We start from the raw sequence: 14,950 nt of genomic DNA on the forward strand, positions 1-14,950 counted from the left end.
AGTTGAGTTGCGGCAGGCTGTGAAGTAGATCCTACCTACACAGGTGGTACATCCAGGAAGCCTTACACAACTGCACGGCTTTCTGCCTTAGAGTTCTTCTAGAGTCTGTGGAGTGGCCATTTCCCTGTTATGTGGAAAGAGAAGGTGCCAAGAGCCTGAGGCTGAGGGGCTCCTAACCTAGTCTGAACAGCAAAGAGGTGATAAGGAACTGGGGTGCTTGCCACTGAAACTCGGGGGCCCAGGGCTTGGGTCTCTAGATACTCCACTGCTCTTCCTCTACAGGATGGAGGAGAGGAAGGTCACCTGTGTCTCCTTTCCCATGCCACTGGGTCCTTAACACATGTACCACCCTTGGATAGCAGACCTTTTTGTCAACTGAAGAGAGACACATGGTGTCTTACAGGTTGATGTCCCTATACCACCCTATTCTTTTTTTTTTTTTACCAAGTGTGGGGGCTTCGGATCTCAGTTTCCCTGTCTCCAGTACCTCTGGGAACGGAGAAGTGGGCGTACTTTCCCTGGAGAGACTTTTATCCCAGCAAGTGGTGGGAAGAGAATCTCTGAAGGGTCCAGGACAGCTTAGCTCCCAGGACGCATGCTCACTGCCTATGCGTGACATCATCTGCCAGTCGGTATCAGGATGCCTTGTTTTTTTCTGCTAAAAACAGGTCCCTTGTAGAAGTCCAGTTCTGACTCCTTGCTTTAGGGTGCCCGGCTCTGAGGCCCTGCACCCTTCCTAGGGCCTGAAAGCTTCAGAAAATGTGGGCAGGGGAGGAAGAAGTATCTCAGAATCAGGCCTGCAGGAGGGGAGGAGCGGTTTCCTTACCCTAGGGTGCCCGCCTCTGCCCTTGTTTGCTCTGAGATAGCCAGTCTGTCTCCTGCCCAACACAAGGCGGCTGCCCTTCGGGTTTTCGTCCCCCCTTACGCCCTCCAGGCTGACAGAGGACAGGACCTGGAGACAGTCGTGGCCATGGCCTGGACCCTGGTGTGGGCTTTCCTCTGCGGGCCCTTGCTGGCCTTCGTGTGCCTTAGCGGTGAGGAGAGGCTGGTAGGGCGGAAGCAAGGCGAGAGCTGGGGGGGCAGGGCAGGGCTTCTCAGTGCCTGGAACCAGGAGCCACTGGATCAGGCTGGGAAGGGGGCTTCGAAGGCTGGGAGGGCAGAGCGGAGAGGCAAGCTAATGAGTTTGGCCTCTCTCGCCATCTAAATATTTAACACTGCAGGGCCTTTTCTTGTTTGCCTTTCTGCCAATACATCCTCATACCAGGCCCAGTCTTGGACCTTTTACCCACAAAAACCGGGTTGGGCCGTGGGCTCCTCCCTCCCTGAAACCTCAAGTTTCAGGAGAGAAGAGGTTGAATTTAAGGAGGGGGTTATGTCGCGGCAAGGGAGGCAGCGGGCCTCTAAACAGCCATTGTAGTGTGAGACATACCCTTCAGATCTATGGGGTTGGGGTCCTCAGTCCCAGGGCTAGCCGTGGAGGTGACCGTGCCCACTGAGCCACTGAGCATGCCGACGGGCAAGACGGCCGAGCTGAGCTGCAGTTACAGCACAAAAGTGGGTGACAACTTTGCGTTGGAGTGGAGCTTTGTGCACCCTGGGAAGCCCATCTCTGCATCTGTGCCTGTGAGTTGTGGGCAAGATGCCCGCTAGGGTTGGCCAGGGACAGAAGGCCCACGCAGGATGAAGGGTGGGGAGAGGGGTTGCCTCCTGAGGCCTCAGCCTGTTTGGCCCTACTTTCTCCCTCCCTTTCCCATAATTCATGTGTCCCAATTCCCCTATGCAAATGTAGCCCGCTTCAGTAACTAAATTCACTGAACTGGAGGTGGGGTGATTGGTAGTATACTGTTCTGCCCATTGCTGCTAGGCAGAAAAGGGACATGTGTGTGTACCTTGGGCTTCTTCTCAGATTCTGTACTTCACCAACGGCCACCTATATCCTACCGGCCCGAAAGCAGACCGGGCCAGCCTTCTCCACAACCCGCCCACAGGAGGAGTGGCTACCCTGAAACTGACTGGCCTCCGCCCTTCAGACACTGGAACTTACCTCTGCAATGTTAACAACCCTCCAGATTTCTACACCAATGGGTTGGGGTTAATCAACCTTACGGTGCTGGGTAAGGCGTGCTGAGGATGAACTAGCCTCGATTCCACCTTGTGAGTGTGCCCTGACCCTGCAAAACCCCTCGGTCCTGACAGGCAGTCCAAGTACTTAGCTGCCTTGGGTGGCCTAGTATCAAAGTGTGGAGAGAGAGAGAGAGACAGAGACAGAGACAGACAGACACAGAGACACAGAGAGACAGAGAGACAGAGAGAGAAGGAACAGATCTGGGGGTCCTGAGTCCTAGCATACTCAACCAGCACCAGCATTCACGAACCTCCCATGGGTAGCTCAGCTTTGAATTCAGTCGCTCCAAATGTCGGTGACCGAGAAGGGAAGTGGCCATTAGAGGAACAAAGCCTCTGTAATAGAGCACCACATTGTGTTCAGATCCTCCAACTCACAGTAAATCAGAGCCTGTTCTAAGCTGAGCAAGAAGTTTTAAAAGCAGACAGGGATGTTTGTATAAAAAGAGAAGGCCGAAGACGTGGTGTGTGGCCCATGTATTCAAACAGCGGAAGGGCCTTCATGTAGAGGAGAAGTTATAATTTTTCTTCATGGGCCCAGATGGCAAGAGTTGGAGCCAATGGCTTGACATCATATTAACATGTTTGGGCTCAGCATGAGGAAGGCTTTTCTATGACTCAGGATTCCCAGTAGCGGAAGTCACGTCAGTAGTATGGACCACTATTTGGCAGAGGTATTGAAACAGGAAATGTTGAGCTCACCAAGTCTGGGCTTAGAGCATCCCTGAGGTTCTTCCATGGTTTTTGCAGTGCCCCCCAGTCACCCTGTATGCAGCCAGAGTGGGCAAACCTCTATGGGAGGTTCTGCTGCGCTGAGATGCAGCTCTTCGGAGGGAGCACCCAAGCCAGTGTACAACTGGGTACGCCTCGGAGCTTCTCCTACGCCTCCTCCTGGTAGCATGGTTCAAGGTAAAGCATGCAGGGCATTGGGAAGACGATTGGAGACCTAAGATCTGCTCTCTAACCCTCATACCCCACATCCTTGCCCGCCTCCTTTCTTGTGTTGATGCCTTCTTGTCTCTCTTCCTGCTGATGCTTGGGAAACACACCTCATAGCCTGGAAGAGAGTAGAGGCCGGGGAACAGTCTCACAGTGTCAACTTGTCTGCTTATTGGAAGATGTCTTAAGGGTAACAAATTGCTTCCAAGCTTCCTAGAGAGGCAACTAGCGAGTAGGTTCAAACATTTGGTAGGTTTCTTTAGAAGTCTTGGCTTCCTTTTGTTGGTTCCAGGGGCCCTGTTTCAGGCCCAATAAACCCCTTTATCCTGCAAATCTCCACCCCACCCCCACCTCCAGGTCATTTCCTGATGTGTTCTCTGCCTTCTGAGGCAGGCATAGAGTTCAGAAAAGCAGTTGGGTCAGCTTAGAGCTATTCTACAGGGCGGATGCTTAGTTATTAAGACTTCTGCTGCCATCCAGGATCTGAGCTCACCTTCCGGTACACGCAGTTCCTCCTCCTCTGTGAAGGCAGCTGTGTGGGGTGGCAAGGGCACACAAGTTGCAGTGGTTCTGGTGTTCCTCTCTGGGTTTTGTCACATTCCTTCCTTTCTGAGCCAGGATTCTGACCAATCAAATGAGGCCAGACTTTTCTTGGTAGATTGTTTTAAGGACTACATGCATTGAGTGTTTGTGGTGGTCGTATAGGCTCACTGTGGGTGGAACGCATGGTAGCACACTTCCTTCTCACTCTCTAGATGAAGTGTCTGGCCAGCTCATTCTCACCAATCTGTCCCTGACCTCCTCTGGCACCTACCGATGCGTGGCCAGCAACCAGATGGGCAGTGCCTCCTGCGAGCTGAACCTCTCCGTGACTGGTAGGGGATGCTGGGTAGAGGCCTGGCCAAAAGGCCTGGCTTGGGAAGGCTACCTGACACTATCTGAAGATGGGCAGAACCTTCTGTAAGCCTGAGGGTCCTGTCTGTCTCCCTAGACTCATCTGAAGGCCGAGTGGCTGGGACTCTGATTGGGGTGCTCCTGGGTGTGCTGCTGCTGTCAGTCGCTGCATTCTGCCTGATCAGGTTCCAGAAAGAGAGGAAAAAGGAGCCCAAGGAGACATATGGGGGTAGTGAACTTCGGTGAGCAGGAGAGCTGGGGGTGGTGCAGAGAGGAATAAGAGAGAGACTGGCTTCAAAGTGGATGTTTTCAGCTTTTAAGCTGATGTCATTAAAAGCGCTTAAGGAGAGGGTGTTCCCCTGCTTGGCTCTGGCATGGGGAGGAGGGATTGGATTATAAACTGGGATAGGGAATGGCTCAGTTTGTAGGACTGCCCTGGTCCTCCTCCTCACAATGAAAAAGTTTTTTCATATATATATATACACACACACACATATATATCTTAATGCATTTAAGTATATCTCACCTAATGCATGCATATATATATATGCATATATATATATATATATATATGCATATATATATATATATAATCACTTAATGCTTTTAGGTATATATATCCCGCAGAGAGGTAATGGGAAGGAGGTGGATGGTGGATGCCAGGAATTGTATTAGTTCTGAGATTAGTTATTCTGAATGGAACAATTAGAAAAGGTCCAAGCCGTTTTTGTTATACACTTGATGCTCCAGCTGCAAGGCATGGGGTTGGCATAGGGATTGGTATAACATTTCTCTTTCTTTCCTTAGACAAGGTCTCACTAGGTAGCCTTGGCTAGCCTGGAGCTCTATGTAGATTAGGCTGGCCTCAAACTCAGAGATCTTTATCTTTCTGCCTCCCAAGTGCTGGGATTAAAGGTGTGCACCGCCACACCCAACCATCTCTTGTTCTTGTGTGTGCACGTACACAAATGTACATGGCTGCATGTGTTTGTGCAGGTGAGTGTGCGTGTGGCCAGAAGATAACCTGGCCTTTCTAGGAAGGCTGTCCCTCTTATTTTTACTTGTTTTAGGTTATTAATATTGTGTGTTCATTCTGTACTTCTGTGGAGCGGTCTACGTGCTCTGTGAACACACATGGAAGTCAGAGGACAACTTTTTGGAGTCATTTTTTCACAGGTTAGGAGTTGGCCAAGTAAGCAAGATGTTGAGTGAGCCCCAGAGGTCCACCTGGCTCCACCTCTCCAGCTGTCTGGAGGATGGCACATTAAGGTCTTCCTGCTTACAAAGGAAGCAATTCCACCCACTGAGCCATCTCTTCAACCCTCAGGACATTTCTTACAATGTGGCTTTCAGACGGCCTAGACAAACCCACCAGGAACTTGTCTAAACATTCAGATTTAGGTCCTTTTCTATGCCTCCCAAGGCAAAAGTTTGTGTGTCAGTGGAGACCTGCCTGGACTCTTTCGTTTTAAACAAAGTTCCTCAGACGATTCTCAGGACGGCAACAATTTAAATGTCAGAGGATGGTAGTTGCCTAAAAAGGGAAGTTTCTAGCCTCTGTATGACTTTGTTTTTATCCTTCAGGGAGGATGCCACCGCTCCCGGGGTTTCTGAGCAAGCTTCTATGAAGGCCTATTATAGCCAAGGCCTTCTCGACAAGTCCCCGTCCGCCAGCACCGTAACGACCACCAAGTCCAAACTCTCTATGGTTGTCTGATTTCTGACCCCTGTGGTAGTGGGGTGTGCGTACTCCTTTCCAGTGGTGTGGGGAATTCCTCTTTGTCACTATCAGTAAGGGAAGGAAGGAATTTGAATCCCCAGAGATTATGCAGCAAACAGGAAGTTCGCTTGGGTCAAAGGAATAGGTTTCCACCTAGGTGTCTTTGTACGGCTCCAACCTTTTTACCTAACTTCTGCCCACACCCTGTTTCTGAGTTTTGTTTTGATTAAATGAGATTTGTTCTGGCTCCCATTAGTGGCTTCATGCAAACCCCTCTCCCCTCGCTCCCCCCACCCCCTGCACCCTCTGAACACTTGGACATTCCTCTTTATTGTTCACATTCCAACCCTGTATGGTAACATGCACACGCAGAGATAAAAAACCTTCCAGCCGCAACCCCAGGAGCCCAGCGGGGGAGGGGCTATCAGGGGGCAGGGCCTCGGGAGACTCCTCCTGCCAAGCCTCCAGGCGTTGGGAGTCTTTTGCATAAACAAAGGAGAGCGGAAGGGGCTGCTCTCCGGTGCGCTCCTCGGAAGAAAAAAAAAGGGGTGACAAGCAGGTGTGGGATAGGACTTCTCTTCCCAACAGAGCAAGGGGCCTCGTCAGACACCATGAAAACCCTCTTCTCCTCTTTCCTAGCCCCAGGTTTAGGAGTTGAGGCTAGGCTGGAGTGGAAACGGCACAAAGACGCGGGGCGTCCCCTTTCGTTGCCCAGAGAACGAAAGGACTTGATGGTTGCATTTCTTTTTTTTTTCTTTTCTTTTTTTTTTTCTTTTTGAGAGTTCTTGGGCGAGGCATTGGGCGCCCTCTGCAGTACGCGCAGCGAAGCGCACTGAGGCTGCGGAGGCAGAGCTGCATGCTGGGCGCGGGGACAAGTAGGCTTGAAGCAAAAGGACCATTTTGCGAGTATGGGGTTTCGGACGAGATTGGGAAGGAAAGCGAAAGGGGGAACAACGTTAGACTGGAGAGCTAAAAAGGGCTCGGACTTGGCTATGCCGCGATCAAGCCAGCCTGGGAAAGGGAGTCTCTGGGACGCGGTGGGGTAGTGTGGATGGCTCCTGAAGCTGGCTGGTTGGTGGGCAGGAGGGGATCACAAACACAGTAGGGAAGTCTTGTCACTGCGAAGGGGACGCGGCATCCACTTCTCCTCTGGAACTGAGGAGAGAGAAGGTCTGAGAATCTGCCCTCTGTGGGCACCATTTTCCCCCCGCCCCCCGCGCCCCATGGGGATTGTCACCCACAGCCCTCCCCAGCTCATTGAGCTGAAATGAGCCCCAGGGCAGGTATGTGAGTGAGCTACCCAGTGCTTATGGCCCTAGGCCGGAGCTTAGGCAGTCAATTGAGGGTGACTGACTGAGTGTATGTGTTGGGCCAAGTGTGTCCCTGCCACAGCCTCAGGCGTTTGGACAGACCAGCGGGCCTGCAAAGTTATGTTCTTTGGCAGGGAGGAGTTGAAGGCTAACAGAGAGGACTCGGGAACCGGGTCCTTTCCCCCACCCAGCATCCCCCTTTTACACACTCTGCTACTTTGGGGTCGTATTGGTTACCTTCTAAAATGTTCAGTTCTTCGGTCCAAGGTGAGGCAGAAGAGAGGGGGGGGGAAACAGGTGAGCTCTTGGCATATTAGCATCCTCGGCCTTCTCACACCCGTTTGTCTCCGTGTCCTAGGCCCCCACCCTGAACTCTCTCCACCTTCTCCATTCCCAGCCCAGCCCAGTTTTTTTCGAGTGAGCCTAGGAAACGAGAGCCTCTGGCCAGGGACGCGCGCCAACCAGCCTCACCTGGCCTAGTCTCCGCTGGGGCCGCCGCCCGCGCCTCCCCGGGCGCCCCCAGCTCCGCCCGGTCCCCCGGGGCCCGGGCCCTTCCGGCCGCACTCTCCGCTCTTTATCTTCTTCCTCGCCATGTGGCCCCGGAAACTCGCCTGAATTTTGGCTGCAGCGGCGTTGGCTCCGGGATCATCCAGTGGGATGTCTAGGATATCGTCGTCTGGCTTGGAGCAGGCGCTCTCCTGAGGATGGGACAGGTTTGTTTGTTTTGTTTTTTAATAGGAGCATTAAGGCCCAGACTCCGAGGGGGTGGGGTAGGGTTAGTGCCCAGTAGGATTGGGATGATCTTGGGGGCTGTGGGAGAAGTAGAGAAGGAAGCCTAGGGGGGTGGGTGCACCCCTAGGCAGCAAACCCCAAGAAGGCTCGTCATATGCGGGAGAGGGGGGAGAATGCCAACTAGTCCCATTGAAAGTAGTCTTTAGCCTTTAATGCCAGTCCTCGAGAGGCAGAGGCAGCTGGATCCCTGTGAGTTCAAGGCCAGCCTGGTCTACAAAGTGAGTCCAGGGCAGGGGTGGGGAAAGGGGGGGGGTGTCTTTAGTTTTAGGGGGCTTCCCATTTGAGTGAAAGTTGACTCTGGAAGAACAGAGAAAAAGCAGCGGACACTGCTGAAAGTGACCACCCTTTGCTCCCAGAAGATACCTCCAGCTCAGAAGGACACTTCTGTGTGCAGGACTCCCGAGGCAGTGGACAAAAATATCTGCTACACAACTGCGCCAGAGCTCAAGGCTGGAACTCAGGAGAAGATACACTCCTTGAGTTAGCCAGAGGCCCAGACACCACGATCCCATGGGGCTTGCTGTGCTTCTACTGTCTCCCAGGTTGGACTTGAACGGCCAAAAGAGGTAAAACAACAATAACCGAAAAAGAAACAGAAGGCAAGAAGTCCTTTCCTCGGTGTCCTCATGAAAAGAAAAGGATTGGGCCATTGGCCACCATTTAAGCCCTTACCTTGTCCCAGGTGCATGAGCTGTGTTTCCCTAGCGGTTTAGTCCCCCCTCAACAATAAAGCTGTGACACTCTTTCATTCTTGAGTTTACCACGATAAAAGTGATGATTAAGAATGTCAAAAAACAAGCCGGGCGTGGTGGCGCACGCCTTTAATCCCAGCACTCGGGAGGCAGAGGCAGGCAGATCACTGTGAGTTCAAGGCCAGCCTAGTCTACAAAGCAAGTCTAGGACAGCCAAGGCTATACACAGAGAAACCTTGTCTCAAAAAACCAAAAAAAAAACCAAAAAAACAAAAAAAAAACAAAAAAACCCAACCCCCCCCCCCCAAAAAAAAGATATCAAAAAACAAAAAACCTACCTGGGGTTCCAGACAATTTATCAGTAGCTGGAAGACTGAACCTTGTACGTCAAGTTCTAGAGTTTATTTTAATGCCTAAGAAAGGAAATGCAACCAGCCGACCAGTTTAGCTGTACTCTTTGCTGTAACTGTGTGGTCTTGGGAAGTTATCCGAGTTTTTCCAGTCTTAGCTCTTCCATTTGAAAGAAAAAAATCAGGATGGTAATGTTCACCTCTACGGGTTCTGGAGAAGAGTAATCGCATACATGGTGTCGCAGAGGTTTCTGGCACAATCTAGCTGATCATCAAACAGCAGCTATGGTATGATTGTCTTGTGGAACAATAAGGTGATGTAAAATGATGGATTCTGTAAGCTAAAAGTGGTCCTATAAGGACAGTCTTACACAGTCCTTCCTAATAATATGTCATGTGCTATGCCATGGGGTTGGGCCAATGATACATCACATGTAATGTCAGTCCTACATGAATCAACTGTTGATGTTGTAGACATCTTAGTTTTGTAAATATACCTGTGATGTTCAAACCATTATGAAGTTGGCTAAACGACACATTTCTCAGAACATATTACCATCATTAAGGAATGTGTGATATAAGCCGGGCATGGTGGCGCATGCCTTTAATCCCAGCACTCAGGAGGCAGAGGCAGGCGGATCATTGTGAGTTCGAGGCCAGCCTGGTCTACAAAGTGAGTATAGGACAGCCAAGGCTACACAGAGAAACCTTGTCTCAAAAAACCAAAAAAAAAAAAAAAAAAAGTGTGATATAATCAAAGCCATTTCTATTCCCAACTGTCTCTTCCCTTCCCTTTCTTTCTTTTTCCTTTACTCTTACACCTGCTGTTTCTCAGAGTGCTGGGGATCAAGTCTGGGGCCTTGGTCTGCCATTAAGCAAATGGTCTACCATTGAGCTACATCCCTAGACAGAAGGCCATTTGAACTCCAGGCAAGCCTTGAACTCATGATCTTATTGCCTCTGCCCACAGGGTACTGCAGGCATATTTTCCTGTCCAGCTTCTGTTCCTCTGTCACTCTGCTTTAGGTGAGAGTAGAGAGGATTAGGGCCAGACATGGTGGTAGATTCCTCTACTCTCAGTCCTATAGAGTTATGGAGCTGGAGGAAGAGAGATCAGGAGTTTGAGACTACTCTGGGATACATGATCTCCTCTCTCAAACACACACACACAAACACATACACACACCCACACACCCACCACCACCACCACCACCACCACCACCACCCCATTATAAGCAGAGCAAGAATAAAGACAGGATTTGGAAGTTGATGGTATCAATTTCAGAACCTAACACTGTAGCATCAGTGAGGCCTGGGGAAGGGATGTTGCTATAAAGTCAGAAGGGCATTTACTTTTGATCTGCCTCTGGGCTTCTCGGATTCTGTCCTTACTTCTCAACCAAGAATGCTCACTGCTTTCACTGTCTTTCTCTTCTCATGTCAGGTGGCCAAGACCTCTCACTGCAAGTTAGCTTTCCTTCTGCCTCAGCCTGGGCATCAGCTGTCTAATTGTCAGAAAGGAGCCCAGTGACGATTCAGAGTCGTATGTCCCTGACAGGTTTGCCGTAAGGACATAGTTTTTACATTTTAATTAATTAATCAGTCAATCCATCCATCCATCCATCCATCCATCCACCCATCAATCAATTAATATTTTTGAGATAAGAGCTCATTATGTAGCCCTGGGTGACATTCAGCTTGCTGTGCCTCTGCCTCCTGTGTGTTGGGAACACAGGTGAGGACCAACACGCCCAACCTGTAAGCACAGCTTTCTACTCCAGAAGCCGAAGGCCAAGTTTACAAATGACTCCCCCTCATCTTGTTTCCCCAGCTGTCCTCATTTCCTGGGCCTCAGAGTTCCTTAATTTGTGCTCAAGATGATTCTCAATTGATTTAAACACAATTTGAAGGAGTTGCCAAGAGGCTGGCATCCTGAGTCTTTTTTTTTTTTTTTTTTTTTTGGTCATCCTTAGCTCTAGAGCATCTTATTCTTCACCTAAGATTCAAATCAACCACTTTGGGCTTTCTGATTCTATGAGTGCAAGTCTTTCTTGGGACAGTCTCAGGGAGCAGGCTTTTTGAAAGAGGACAACAGGCATAAAAACCTATTCCGGATCTCCGATCTCCTTTCCTCGGTCTTGGCGGCTGTTAGAGAATGCTGAGGTTGAATGCTGAAGGAGTATGTTTCTCCAACCACCTTAAGACTAACCTCATCACTACTCACCACAGATGCTCCAGAATCGAAACCTGGAAAAACAAGCAAAGCCACCCCCAATAGGGCTAGCATAAGGCTGTAGTGCTTCTCTATTGGGTCTGCTCCTTGTCCCTCTGGCTGATTCCTTAGGACAGACAGGCTGCTCAAGACTGCCCACAGGCAGAACCGATAGGAATCTTGGAGGAGCTTGTTGGTTTGGGTGTTTGGGCAGCTGCCTCTTAAAGCCAAGACTTTTGGTAGTCTGCGCTGAGGGGCTCTGAATGAACTGGGGACATCTGGGAGTGGGAGAATTGCACTTGCCAAAAAAGGAGGAGCCTGGGTGGGCACATTATTCTTGCCTCTGAGACTCTGGTTTTCTCCAGTGCCAAAGTGAACTTAGCTCAGCTCCCCAAATCCGAACAGGTCTAGAGCTATGCCAGTCAGCTGCCTGTTATATATCCGGCCCCTGTGCTGAGCATTTAGGACATTTTATCCTATGTAATCCCTGTTTTAGAGTCGAGCAATGACCCCAGAGACGTTTTATAACTCCCCCAGGATGCACAGCAAACAAATAATGAAAAGATCTGCTCCAGAAATTGTACTTTTGCCCCCGCCTCAGGGGAAGTGGTTCCTTCTGTGCTGTTGGCTGGTATGCAGTCAACTAGACTACAGAAAAGAGCAGAGTGGGCTATCAAAACAGATTTCTTTTCCTCTTCCTATAAAACGAAGGCAGGAAAAGTCACGTACGTTTGCTATGTCAATCAGCCACTGGAACATCGAATAATAGCTCTTTAAAAAACATCCCCTTACAAAAGAACACAGATCCGTTTTCCTTCATTTTTGTCTAAGCTTGCTTATGTGGGGTGGGGGGGTTGGGGGTGGGGTGGGACAAGTAAGACAAGACGGAATTCTTCCCAAACATCAGGTGGGTTGGCCATGGAGGAGAGCCCCAGGGTGAAAGATGAAGTGCCACACTCTTCTCTCCCCAGCATAGGGCAGGAAGGTGCCTGGTACAGGCCTGTCCTTCCCCAGCCCTCCACCCTTCTCCTCCCTTTCCCCTCTTTCTCCCTCCCTCCAACACCACAAAATGAGACTGATGCTGAGCATTGTCTGGCCCCATGGCCTAGTGGACTCGAGACATGAAAACAGAAGCCTCTGTCTCATAGTCCATTGGAGGAGGTGATCCAGGGCCCTGGGCATTCACCACCTCTGGTAGCCCCCTACCGGGTGGATATTCCCTCCTCTTAAGGGACACTGATTTCAACCCTGTCAACCACATCCTCAGCCATTACTATCAGGGGTAGTTATCTGTTATGTAGCTGTCTACCTGCCATGCACCAATGGCTTTCTGGGTATTCAGAGCCGCACATTTCACCCTCATTGCCCTGCAGATCCCAGAGGGAAAATGCTCCATTCCTTCCCAGGCTTTCCTAGAATCCTCACTAGCTCATATCTTCCCACTGGCCATATCTTCTGATTCCCTTCCCCACTCCTCTTGCCTTCTCACCCCCTTTCTTTCTTGCTGAGCAGCAGCTTCTCCCCCCCCCCCCCCCCGTTGACTCATATCTTATAATCTGCCATCTATTTACTTTGTTTACTTAACAAAACACTGCCGGGGATGAGAGCCTCTTTCTCAATCGAGACTGAAGACCTGCAATTCTCCCTTCACAGCCAAAAAGTGGTTCTTGGGCTGAGTGTGTAGCTCAGAAGCAGAGTCAGTATTTTAGCACGCTTAAGGTCCAAAGTTCAATCCCCAGCACCAAAAACAAGTAAGCAAATAGGCAAACAAACTGTTCCCTGGAGAATAGCAAACAGCTTCCCTTGGAGAAGCCCATGTCAGTTTTCTTCAAGGGGCGGGACTGTATGTGATTGGCAGGCTTCTGTTTCATACTTTTCCTAGTCTATACGTTTAGTGCTGTGAACGTTCACGGTAATGAAAATCAGGATGCTTCAAAGAGAGATTGGAGGGCAGCCTTTTGTGACGACAGGGCTCCACACCTGTCAAAGGTGCTTACTTGGAGGGAAAAAAAAAATCACATCTCTAAATCTCCGTTTGTACATCAGTAAAAGACCTACCTACCTGGGGTGATTAAGCACACTGGTAGCTGTTATTGATTTTAACAAGAGTTAAAATTTCAACAATGGCTTGCCCCTAAATTCCCATTGCCTCTTGGCACCCAGACAACAGGAAGATTGACTTCTTAAAGAAAACCAGGTTACTCCTTCCTTCTGAACTTTTCAAATTTTATTTTGTATATTGTGAGTGAGAGGCAGGGTTCCTGTACCCTCTGGCGTCTTTAGCCAGGCCGACAAAAAAGAATACCAAGAGTTTAGAGTTTTCTTTTTCCTCAGATAGGGCCTAAGAAATAAGTAAACACGTTCTATATAGGTCTGGTCACTCCACTCCTTTAGCCAGCTAGGTCCTGTGCAAGGCGCCTTTCATACAAGTGCCCTAACACGATCTGCTTCGGCGTTAGGCACTCGCAGCATCCAGTTTCCGCGTGGGCGCTGACACAGACACTTCCTCCCCTCGCCAGCAGGGCCCTCTCCCGGTCACTCATCCAGGAGAAGGCGTTGGGGGTCGGGCCAGCTCCTCCCCAGAACCACATAGATTAGGTTCTTTGCTGTCCATCACCACCAAGACTAGGGCGTATTCTCCCCGCCTGCTACATCTAAGGGCTCAGATCATCGTCTGAGGGTCTTGAAGATCTTGCCACGGTCCACATCGGCAGCAATAGGATAGGGAATTGTGTGGAGGCCAAGAAATATCAAGAGAAAGGACTCGCACACCAGCAACAGTTTCCTGTGTTGCCACGGGGGAAGTTTCACCACTTGTCGAACCTGCAGCTTCCCTGCAGGAAAGCTCTGCTCAGCTTCCCATCCAACCTAGACTGCCTGGTCCATGGGCGCTCAGACGCCCCCGCGAGCTGGGGAACATTTTCTTTAGGGCTTGGCTCAGATCAGGCAGGCGCCTTCCGCCACCCAACACAGTATCTCAGCACCCTCTTTCCCCAGGTGGCTCCTAGGTCTTCCGCAAACACTTCCATCTCTCACTCACCCTCCTGCGGTTCTCGGGCACCCCTGGCCCCAGACTAACCTGAGTTCAAGCTTGGACTTACCGTGCAGCAGTCCATGCTGGTGTTGAGGGTTCTTGGCTGGGGTGGAGTCTGGCGCAGAGAAGGGGTGGGTCTGTAGGATGCTGGGCCGCAGCTCAAGGACTGTTGGGCACTCCCTGACCAGCAAGGAATCGGTGCAGTACCAGTCTCTCTCTTCCTGGGTCCGGTCTCCCGCGCTCCGCAACTCCTGCGAATGTAACCTGAGCCCTGTGGCCTCGAAGCCAATCAGGAGACACTTTTAGTAGGGTGGGCGGGGAGAGCTGGAGCGAGGACCACTCCCTCTCTCGGCTCTCTCCGCCTTGCTCGCACTGATGCCTCAACCCCTTCGCCTACACACTTCCATCCATTCCTCCTACATACCCATCTCCCAAATTCAATTCCCTTGCTTTCTAAATCGCAGACTGCCAGGCAGATGTACGTCGGAGTAGGCACAAGGCCCCCAACATCCAGGGCACAAACACACATCTGGGCACAGCAGGCCCTACCGCCCATAGAAAACCACGCACCCCACCCACCTCCCTGTACTTTCACAGCCAGTCTCAAACATTGCTCCCTCTGTCTGCCCGGTCCGCAAAGAAAAGCTCCCTAAACAGCAAAGAGGTGCCCTCATCACTCTAGCTACGGAGAGAGCTGTTGGTAAACAGCCTGCACGATGGGCACATAGCGACACAGCCGCTTTGAGCCTCACGCATCCACATATATTCCCAGGCTCAGTGAAGTGTGCCTATCTTCCCACATGCGGGGACAGTGCAGACGCAATAGGCAAAAAAAAAACAAAACAAAACAAACAAACAAAAAACCAAAACAAACAAACAAACA

General features: G+C 50.6%; 2 protein-coding genes across 4 annotated transcripts; one reads left to right on the forward strand and one right to left on the reverse strand.

Moving 5' to 3' along the window:
* The first annotated feature begins 86 nt into the window (after positions 1–86).
* On the forward strand, positions 87–6,655 carry VSIG2 (V-set and immunoglobulin domain containing 2). Its single transcript, XM_084783586.1, has 7 exons — positions 87–1,034; positions 1,460–1,623; positions 1,907–2,114; positions 2,875–3,033; positions 3,819–3,938; positions 4,055–4,199; positions 5,542–6,655. Exons 1-7 carry the CDS (start codon positions 971–973, stop codon positions 5,672–5,674), a joined length of 993 nt encoding a protein of 330 aa, XP_084639712.1. The 5' UTR covers positions 87–970; the 3' UTR covers positions 5,675–6,655.
* NRGN (neurogranin) lies at positions 5,988–14,454 on the reverse strand. 3 transcript variants are annotated; one of them, XM_084783589.1, is made up of 4 exons: positions 14,135–14,454; positions 7,459–7,685; positions 7,225–7,249; positions 5,988–6,832 (listed from the first exon to the last, which is right to left on the reverse strand). In XM_084783589.1, the coding sequence occupies exons 1-2, from the start codon at positions 14,147–14,149 to the stop codon at positions 7,464–7,466; spliced, it is 237 nt and encodes a 78-aa protein (XP_084639715.1). In that variant the 5' UTR covers positions 14,150–14,454; the 3' UTR covers positions 5,988–6,832; positions 7,225–7,249; positions 7,459–7,463. The 3 variants fall into 3 exon arrangements, with proteins under 3 accessions (XP_084639715.1, XP_084639713.1, XP_084639714.1); XM_084783587.1 differs by having other exon boundaries at positions 7,225–7,242; positions 14,135–14,453; XM_084783588.1 differs by lacking the exon at positions 7,225–7,249 and having other exon boundaries at positions 14,135–14,452.
* Positions 14,455–14,950: the final 496 nt, after the last annotated feature.

This window comes from Acomys minous, assembly GCF_964271855.1.
Source record: "Acomys minous genome assembly, chromosome: 5".
In the NCBI taxonomy this organism is placed as follows: Eukaryota; Metazoa; Chordata; class Mammalia; order Rodentia; family Muridae; genus Acomys; species Acomys minous.